This window comes from Crassostrea angulata, chromosome 1 (assembly GCF_025612915.1).
Source record: "Crassostrea angulata isolate pt1a10 chromosome 1, ASM2561291v2, whole genome shotgun sequence".
NCBI lineage: Eukaryota > Metazoa > Mollusca > Bivalvia > Ostreida > Ostreidae > Magallana > Magallana angulata.
Genome location: NC_069111.1, coordinates 1,312,219 through 1,322,779, shown reverse-complemented (window position 1 = coordinate 1,322,779; position 10,561 = coordinate 1,312,219). Strand labels below are relative to the sequence as shown.

General features: G+C 33.7%; 1 protein-coding gene across 1 annotated transcript; it reads left to right on the top strand.

Annotated features, from left to right (window-relative positions):
- Positions 1–1,163: 1,163 nt before the first annotated feature.
- LOC128156600 (poly [ADP-ribose] polymerase tankyrase-like) lies at positions 1,164–10,536 on the top strand (the record flags this gene model as incomplete). Its single annotated transcript, XM_052818795.1, is given in 9 exon segments — positions 1,164–1,398; positions 2,376–2,471; positions 2,997–3,095; positions 7,324–7,422; positions 7,935–8,063; positions 9,232–9,330; positions 9,481–9,579; positions 9,972–10,073; positions 10,245–10,536. Coding segments are annotated over 9 exon segments (1,135 nt in total), but the record flags the coding sequence as incomplete, so codon positions are not given.
- Positions 10,537–10,561: the final 25 nt, after the last annotated feature.

Here is a 10,561-nt window from a genome sequence, read left to right as displayed (position 1 = left end):
AAAGTAATTTTTCTGTCGATTACAATAAAAGCAAATTTACAAAATTTTCAGCTTTAGATAATGAACAAACACTTTTTGGTTACTCAGTATTGAAAACAATTAAGCTATTTCTTAATTTTGTGGGCAAATGTATGAATAATTTAACGTGCTATAGTATAGTCATATACTTTATACATTGTATTCGTTTTAACTGAAATTATCAGTACAATATTGTTGGTAAATTACAATTTACTATAACTATAATTGTTATACCTTGATAATTGTTACACTATTCATATCTGGCATATCTTTCCCTTGTAATTGTATTGATTTCATTTTTCTTGTCTGTTCTCTTCTGTTATCTAAATTAGAAATGGATGTTCTGTTCTATATCTTTTTGAAAAGAGATGGGATTTGTTTTCGCTGAAACCTCATTAGTTTACATAATGCGTTGTGTAGAAATTGGTGTCCATATCAACTCTGGTTTGATTATTTTACCACCTCGAAAAAAGTATGCGTGTGCTTACAGTCTAAAAGCTAAATCCAAATAAGAAAACCGGCATTGCTGCTGTGTGTCGTGTCTTTTACGCACTTTATAGAAATCTGTTCTGCCTGCTTGTACCCAAAATTAAGGTGGTGTGGCACCTCCATATGTTGTGACGTTTATCGAAATAAACAATAAAATGAATTCCAATTATATAAGTAGTTTCTTTCTCAATATTGTCACCGAACAGCGTACGTAGCGCAGTGGGTTGGAGGGTTTACTACGAATCTGTAAGTCATGATTTCGAACCCCGCTTGGGTTTTTACATTTTTTTCCTCTCCAAAAATTTTCAAAAGCTAACGTGTTATTTTTTTGTTAATTAAAATAAAATAATGTAAAATTTGAAAATTCTAAATCGATTAAAACTTTTTAATGTACTTTAATCCACATTAATATCGACAGGTGTCCCAGACCAACGTAATACCAATGCCTATTGATGAGTAAAATTATCGTATTTTTAAAGTTCAACCCGATTTTTTTTTTTTTTTTTGGTGTAGGAGTAATTTTGTTTTACAAGAATACAATACATACTTACCTATTTTATTTTGAGAGAGAGAGAGAGAGAGAGAGAGAGAGAGAGAGAGAGAGAGAGAGAGAGAGAGAGAGAGAGAGAGAGAGAGAGTACGGAAATCAATTTTCCCCCAGTTTCGGTTTTTGTAGTAAATGAGTTGTGCGTGATCCGGTGTTGATTTTCAAAGAAGTCGAAGAAGAATGTGAGGATAAAAAGTCGAATATTTCCCCATCAGTTGTACATCATGGGTCAAGCAGCGTCCAGACAAGAGGCATTCTGGGAAGCCTGTGGGTTCGGCCACAAAGACAGAGTGAAGAAGTTCTTGGAGGAAGGAGATATTGATGTCAACTGGGTGTCATACACAGTAAGGCCTAAACAGTGCAAAACACATACCATTGTTTCGACTGTTCGAATCTCAGTCCACACCATATTCAACCCCTTATTTCATTTTGATCCATAAATTGAGATGGAAAAATAAGGAAATTATTAAATGGAAAATTGAAGGAAATTTAGAAACAGGTTTTATTGTTATCTTGGATATGTAGGTTGCACTACAGTATTAAATTTTGCTATATATTCTTACAAAAAATTGCACAACTTTACATACAGATTAGATATTCAAAACGAACTTCTGGAAAAAATCCTCTTGACATCATTTTAAACAACACTTCATTTACAATTTTCTAGCAAAATACACACGTGCATCCAGCAAGGCGTGAGACTTTGTTTACCTCGAAGTTACACATGTGCCTGAAAATCAAGCCCGGGACTTTTCACCCCCCTCCAGAAACAAAATGCATCAAAAATTCAAATGACCCCGCAAAACAGGGATAGTTAGACCTCTTACACATTGTTTTTCATCTCATAAAAAAAATCAGCTCCTGTCTCGAGCGGAAACACCCCAAATTCAAAGGCAAATTCGGGAATTATTTTGCCTCAGCCATGTTTTGACGTGAACTTTCAGTGAAATACTGTAATGACACCTGCAATGGATATATGACGAATACAGTTCAGTATGAATAAAAATATCAGAGTTACGAGGCCCATTTGGGTCGAGAACTGTCTGATATTTTTCATACTGAACTGTTTGAGGCATATATGATATTTTAAAAAACTGCCATTGAATTTCATTGTTAATTTACCTGAGACAGTCTGATTTTGAAGGATATCAGTACTGCAACCACTGGTAACGGTCTGATATTATGAAGCTCACTACTATCTACTGTCACAGGTAGAATTTTAAACTGATGGGACTAAAGAATGGCATCACAGCAGTATTTTAATTTTTTTCATATACTTTTTCCATTGTTATGAAAGTTTACAGTTCTTTATTTTTTCCAGCATGACTGCTGTCCAATACATGTAGCATCCCAAGGCAAACCAGAGATTGTTAGAATGCTCCTAGACAAAGGGGCGAATGTCAATGTCAAGGATGTGGTATGTTTTATCAGTGAAGTCATTATTTGTTATTAAATACTGTGGAATCAGTTAAATTCGTGGGGGCCAATTTTTTGTGGATTCTTTAAATTATACAGGTTCATAGGGACATAATTTTGTGTATTCTCTTATACCAATATAAGGAAATATGACTTTAAAACCCTAATTTATTAATTCATAGAGGATGTTTATTTATGAGAGGTACCCACGAATTCCACGGAAATTGAGTCACTATGAAATCTAATGATTCCACAGTAGATATATAGATTATTACAAAAGGTACATGTAAGTTCTAATCAACCATGATGTTTGAATCACTTTAGCTTCAATCTTGATTATTCACATATAAAGGGATGTATTCATATGGATTATCATTTAGAATATTGTAGAGTGCATAAGGGGGAATATGATGTGGCAGAAATTTTAATTGAGTAATATTTTAGATGTTAATGAAATGTCTGGTTGATTGTTGGTAAATGTTTACAATGTCAGTCAGTAAAATACATAATTTTCTTTTATTTACAGAGGGGGAATCTGCCCATTCATCATGCTGCCATGAAAGGTCACTTTGAGGTCGTACAGATTCTATTGGATGCAGGGTCAGAGGTCAACACTCAAGAAAAGGTCAGAAAATGACATTTATAAGTTTTCATGTCTGTCCCTACTGTTCCTGTTATATTCTATGAAAATATGTCACTTTTGGAGAGTTTTTTCAAATAATTTTATTTCTTGGAATGAAAAATTATGTACACATCTTTACAATCTTCACATGCTATTTTGATATAATTTTCAATATGTGCATATTATAGCATATTGTAAATTCCCTATTTTACACAACTGCTTAATATCAAGATTTCCATTTTGCATCAAATTGCAAGAATATAATATCTTAAATGCTGGTTAGTTTATATGTGTCTGAAAAATAAAAGCGAAATCTTAAGATCTGCTATTTCACCTGGATATTAATTCCTCACATTTCATTAAGAATTGACAGTACATTAAGTATTTTAATACAATTTTAACATGCAATACCATGCAAAAGTGTGTATTCATAGATAACATTTCTAACAATTTTCTCTAAAGAATTGTTTCTCCAGGCTCAGTTTACAAATTTATTCAATTCTCATTTATCATATTTATTTAAATCAAGATTATTGATGTAACCTTTGACTGTTAAATTTTACATATATTTGTTTGAGACAATAGAGTTCAAACACTTAACATAGTTTAGTTTCTATTCTTGCAAGAACTTGTATTTCTATATCAGTCAAACACAACATGAGCTTTTTTAGTGAATCTTTATTGACAATGCCCATATTTCTCATTAATTAGTTACGTGTTTTACCCATTTTTCCTGACGTTAAAGAGCTAGAGCCACGAAGCATCAAAAATTGCCCTATCATTAAAAATTACCATATTTTGGTAAAATATAGGGTAGGATCTTAGCTTTTCATAACTCTTTTTCTTTTTTCGATATCTATCATACTTTTTTATAAACGGAGTTTACAATATGGCATTGTTTTGATGAAAAATGTAGAACAGAAGTCATTTTTGTTAAGTAACGTCATGAAATGATAAAACTACGTATGACTTTAATCTAATAAAATAAACAAAAAACATAAATAAAATTATCATGTAGACATTATAATTAATTTATGAAAATAAATTTATTGATGAAAATAGCATGAAAAGCTTATTTACAATATAGTTTAAAACATATTACAGGGACCAGTGCTGAAGGTCAATATAACGGCGGTACATTTATATATGTCAGTGTCTTAAAAGTTCTTTTTTCTGCAATTTGAAACTGCATGAAGTAATGCTGATGGTGCGCAATGTATAACTGAGGATTAATCATCGAATTCTACCAATGTAATCACAAATTATTAAAAATAAATATATAAATATGTCAGAGATACGGTAATTGAATTTAATAGAGATATATGTAATCTCGAATTTTGATGCATTACTGTAACAGTCTGTGTACATTATTCTACATGATTATTTTACTTGTTTCAAGGCTTCGATATTTTTACCCAACCCTGGCGCTTTACAGCAGTTAGATGCCAGGGTTCAGTTCTTTGAAATTTTTTATTTTCCCAGTTTCCCGTGGGCTTACCGTGCGTTCATGTGCGCTCTCCGCTCCGCTCCGTTCCCGCTCATCGTGCACAAATCGCCCACCGTGCGTTCACAAAGATTTCGCCTTGCATGCGCTCACTGCGTTCGTTCAGTGTTCACTTATTATTTAGTCAAATAATATTGTATTTAGGCTTATAACAATACAAACATGTAGTTTATTGTTATTATTTCCTGATTACCAACGAAACACAATGTAACAATACCGCCCGGGGCACTCCGAATAAATCGTTCATCTTCCATTCACATAGAGTACATATATCGTTCAACGTTCACTTTGCGCTCTGCGTTCGCTCTCAGTTCACCGTTCATAAGCGCGATCCAAATTCGGCTCAGCGTGTACTCGCCGTTCGTTTAGAGCGCATTCACTGTGCGCTCACCGTTCACGAACTGTTCAAGTGAAAAATAAAACCTTTTAGCGACTGTGTTTATGTAATGGATATACTAGTATGCCGAAAGCAGTTCTGTATGAAATAATATAAAACAGTTTCGAGGCCCGTTATAGGGCCGAGAACAGTGATATTTTTTCATACAGAAGTGTTTGAGGCATATATAGCCATTGAATATCATTGTTGATTCCTGAGACAGCCTGATTTTAAAGAATAACAGTGTTGTAACCACTGATAATGGTCTGATATCAAGAATTTCTCTAATATATCGGACTGTCACAAGTAAAATTTTTGACTACTGGAACAAAGGAATGACATTACAGCAGTGTTTTAATTTTTATTAATTAAATGAAAAAAGAATATCGATTTCTTAAAAAATATTCTTATGAGGTAATTATTCCTTATAAATGCCATAATGTCTATTCATTTACATTTCATTTTTTCTAGTGATATTCATGTCCTTTGAGAATTGTTACAAGTGATAAGCTATCCGTAAATGTCTTGAGAATTAAGATCATATTTCAGAGAGAGAGAGAGAGAGAGAGAGAGAGAGAGAGAGAGAGAGAGAGAGAGAGAGAGAGAGAGAGAGAATGTGGGTTTACTATTTCGGAGCGAAGATAGGTTAAAATGAACATTTTTATTTAAAACAACAAGCAGTAGCACATAAATAATGTTGTAAAATTGTCTTGAAAAGTCGAATTCATAGCAAGCATGTAGAATCGTGTTATCATATCTATAGATTTGTGAACTCGGCCGTAAATCGATTTTTTTCAGAGGGTTGGGAAGGGGGGGGGGTGTTGAATGGAAATGTTTTAAATCTCTCCGTACTCATCGTTGTTTTTTTTTTTTAAATCTGATTTTTTTCTATATTCCATACAAGAAAAACTTTAATTAGATTTAATACGCATAAAATAATCAAAGATGATTTCAATCGAGAATTTTATAGGCAAAAGTAAGTCACCGATGTATACATATTTAGGGCGATTTTTTATTTTATTGGACAAATTATCAACAAAGACATCGCAATTAGGATTAGACTTCTATATAGAGCACATGCTGATAATGTATTCTAAGCTGTGTATACCAAAAGCGGTCTTCATCGAAACTTGATTATTTAATCCATAAGTACAGCTGTAATTGAATATTAAGCCATCGTCCCTTGCATAAAAATTTTTGCAAATGCATACGTCTTTTCAAAGGTCTTTTGCAAAATTTTTTATGCAATGGACAATGGCTTAATATTCAATTACAGCTGTACTTATGGATTAAATAATCAAGTTTTTTGACGGAATAAGTTAAGTTCATCATATATGTACATGTTTTCATGTGATGTCGACTGTCTTTCTCCCGCGGTATTCAGGAACACGTACTTGTGTGAAAAAAATCGCTTGCATCTTTCCTTTCGTTTAATGCATTTCACCGTTTGACAAAAGACCCACAACTAGCTACGTATACATGCTATCGCTTATTCTACATATGTAAAGGTACAGGAATATATATTTACTTACGTACGTACAATGTTAACTTTGCCAATTAATTTTTTTTCTGTTTATAGCAATCTTCATGTATCTCATATTCTACTGCAATTGAATAATACCGTGGTACATAGAAATAATGCTTTTTAAAAATGCATACTTTACTGGTCAATTCTATTGGCAAAATACTGAAAGAACTCAAGATTCCATGTACAGATTCAACTGACGTCGCAAACGTCAAACTATGACGTCATTGATGATGCACGATGTAAGCATGAATACAAAGTATAAAATTACTAGATAAAACATTTTAAAGTTCATTTTATATGCATTTCTTCCTCAAATATTTAATAAAATGATGATTTTGTAAATAATCACAAATAATTCTTTATCATTATTAATTAAATTCTGCTATTTCAATAAAAAGGAAGCAAATAATTACCCTAAAATAGAGTGGTCAGTGTTATTTTCTGTTATTAAAATTTTCAAAATTTGTAAAATACACATTGGCCACACTTGAGTACCTCTACGAAATTTTGCAGGGGGAAGCATTTATGCAATATCTCTCAGTTTTAAAAGTTTCAAAGAGGTACTCAAGTGTGGCCACATTCAAATTTGGGAAATACTGCAGTAAAATCTACAATTTTCAGCTATTTTTAACGATCATAGTATGTTTGATGATGCGCATGTGCTAAACGGTGGGGCCGAAGTGAAAAAAATTCATATGCATAGAAGCAGAATACTGTGCCCTACATTATAAGTAATTACAATTTGTATTGTTTCAAACTTGAGTTTTGTGAAATTTTAAGGCACATTTTGATGCTTCGTGGCTCTAGCTCTTTAATTCCACAGAATGGTTGGACGCCCTTGCATTGTGCTGCCTACTGGAACAGGCTTGACGTCGTTAAATGTCTGCTGAAGAACAGCGCAGTTGTCAGCATCCAAAACAAAGTAAGTGTGGTGATGGACCCCTCTCTACAATATCTGTAGAAACTGGGATAAACTCCCTGCAATCAGAACATGTGTATGTGGTCATATACAAGGATCCCGATCTAGTGTTTGTTCAGTTTCCAAATAGCACGTGTGGTATAACTATAATAAAAGACAAAGAAACCACTTGGTAGTCTGTAGAGACTGTGTTGCTTATTGAAGAGTAGAAGCTAATGCTGGATATAAGCAATATAGGCAATATGATTGTTTTTACACCCTCCACTCTATTACACAATAACTAGATTTTTTCATGGTTGTTAATATTTGTGAAAATTTTGTAATGTCTTTTAGACTACAAAAAAATCAATATTAAAATATGTCTTCAATTGTATTTATTATCATCAATTAAAAAATCATAGAAAATAGATTTGCAAGAAATAAATGTACTTACATGTACATGTATTTTAGAATCAAGTTGCAAAAATTGCAACTTCAGAAAGACCTGTTGAACAGTATTCATTTTATTTTCTAAGGATGAGAGAACAGCACTACATGAGACGGCTCGGTCACAGGCGAAGGGGGATTTCCAGCTCGGAGAAATCGCCCAGTGTCTTATTGAGGCAGGAAGTGATGTCAATGCTAAGAGTAGTGACCTAGGAGAGGTAAGAAAAAATATAGAAAATTGTTTCAGTTTACCCACAAGTTTGTTTGAATTATAGTCAAAACATTTTTTTTCCCATAAAAAACCTGTTTAATATTTTGATGTAGATACTATGATTTTATGTTTTTCCATATGTATACTACAAATGCTGAAAATATTTTTTTCCCAATAGTGAATACTGGTACATGGATCTTAAAAAAGTCGACCAAACTAAACCCAATATCTATAAAAAAAAAAATTGTTTTTATTATACTTTCAAGTCAAATACTGAAATCTGATTGGTTTAGATGCACTTTATGATTTGTTCTATTTATACCCTCAGCATTAGCAACACATTTTTATGGGCAACACAACGAATTCTTACATGTGCGTAAATTTTGCGGTTAAGTTTGAACATCAGCAGTAAAGTTTTCTTTAAAATTAAGACATTCAGTAAAATAAAAGAAATAGTGCCTGTTTGGGAGGGCAACAGTTAAAACTGACTTCCTTGAAAACCATTGTCAACTTCGTGTTGCCAAGTTTAATGCTTGGTTTTCAATGAATAATGTTATCTTAATTACACATCTCAACATTCTACTACAATGGAAATCATTTGAGAAAATTGGTTACAAATATGATATACTTCATTTTCAGTTTTACACCAGCCAAGTATGGGTATATAACCTTGATATAATATGTATATAAACAAGCATTCTGAGAGTATTGCATAAGCAATACACGTCCCCTACCGGTTTGTGGAAATTGTGAAAACAATGCACTGTTATGCAGAATATCGAACCCGAACATTAAAAAATTGGAATATAAAAAATTAATTTTCTCGAAAATATGTCAACCAGACGCTACAAAAGTGTAAACTTGATCTGTAGTTTGACATTTTGAAGCTGTTCAGCAAATTTCATATCATTCCTCAAACGCATAAAGAAAAAAAGTGTGGAAAACTGAAGTGGGACAGACAGTCGGACAGACAGCCGGACAGACTGACGGACGCAGAGGAAAGCTATAGTCCCCTCCGGTGAAAACCGGTAGGGGACTAATAAATACAGACACAGTTTATACCATAACTTTCCCTAAAATATGTATTTGTACATGTATTAAACAATTTCTGAATGCTCAGCAACTGTAAAGAACCATTGTCAGGCTCCTAGATGACAGTACGTCTGTTTTTGTAGGCCGATTTCACCGGTCTGATGTTTGCCAGTTACCACAACCATCCTGAGGTGGCCACTGCCCTGATCCAGGCCGGCTGTGAAATCAACGCATTTGGAACTGTGAGCATTGTCCTAGCAAAAATAATTTAGCCGTCTCTGATTTGACATTTTCTTAGAAAAAAATGGATAGGTCTACATTATTGCAGCGAGTATAGAACATATGAGGTACTTGTATACTTTATTTACTAAGCTCCCTCTCTGTACTTGTAGAACCGTTGGACGGCGTTACACTGGGCATGTGATCGGGGCCATGAGGAAATGGTGTTCCTCCTTCTGGAGGCAGGAATCGATCCAACAATCAGGGGATGGGTAAGATATATCTGTATAATAATGTAGACACTGTCAATAGAAATAAACCCCACACTCAGGGGATGGGTAAGATATATCTGTATGATAAATGTAGGCACTGTCAACAGAAATAGACCCCTCTGCAGTAGAGGGGGGTTAAATACAAAATCAATATTTTATAGGGATGTCAATATATTGCAGCGATATTTTTAACCAGAGTTCAATATATTGTGGGGTTCAGTGAACAGTGATGTACATGTAACAGTAATTAAATCTGTGAAAGTAAATAGAACAACATAGACAATAGTTGACAGTCAATTTCTGAGGTACTTTCAGACTAAAACCAGAGAAGACAATAGAGGCCATATTGTTAGAGGAGTTTCATAGCTATTTTTAATTTATTTTTTTGGCAGAGAAATGAGCTGGCGTCTGACCGCTGTATAGACAACGAGATGAAGGAGATGGTGATGAATGCTGTCAACATGTTTGAGGAGTTATCCATCCTGGACAGGAAGGTGTGTGTGAATTTCATCAACAATTTATATTATTAATCAAACATTCATTTAATTTTTTTTCCAGGTTTTATGTAGGAATACAAATAAATGTTAGCTTGCTATTTAGCGTCTACAAAACATGTAAGGAGGTTAAGGCATGATGTACTTATATATTACTTTTTCTGTACACAGGATTCCTCTGTAGGAAAACCCAAGGGCGAAGCGGTCAATACAAGAATGAAAAACATTCAACCAACAGTGAAAAGAGACACAGAGAATAAGTCAGTAGATGATGTAGTTGTCGAGACCCAGTCTGAAATCACCACAGACCCTGTCAACTCTGAGAAAACTTCAGGACAGGGGAACAGTGTTAGTCAACAGAGTGATGGAAGTGAAAAACAGCCGGAGAGTGCAGTCTGCCATGCTGAGGATGAAAATAAAGTAATGGATGATCTAAACCCCCAAAAAGACAATGCAGAAAGGAATCAGGCAAATGAGAACCAGACAAA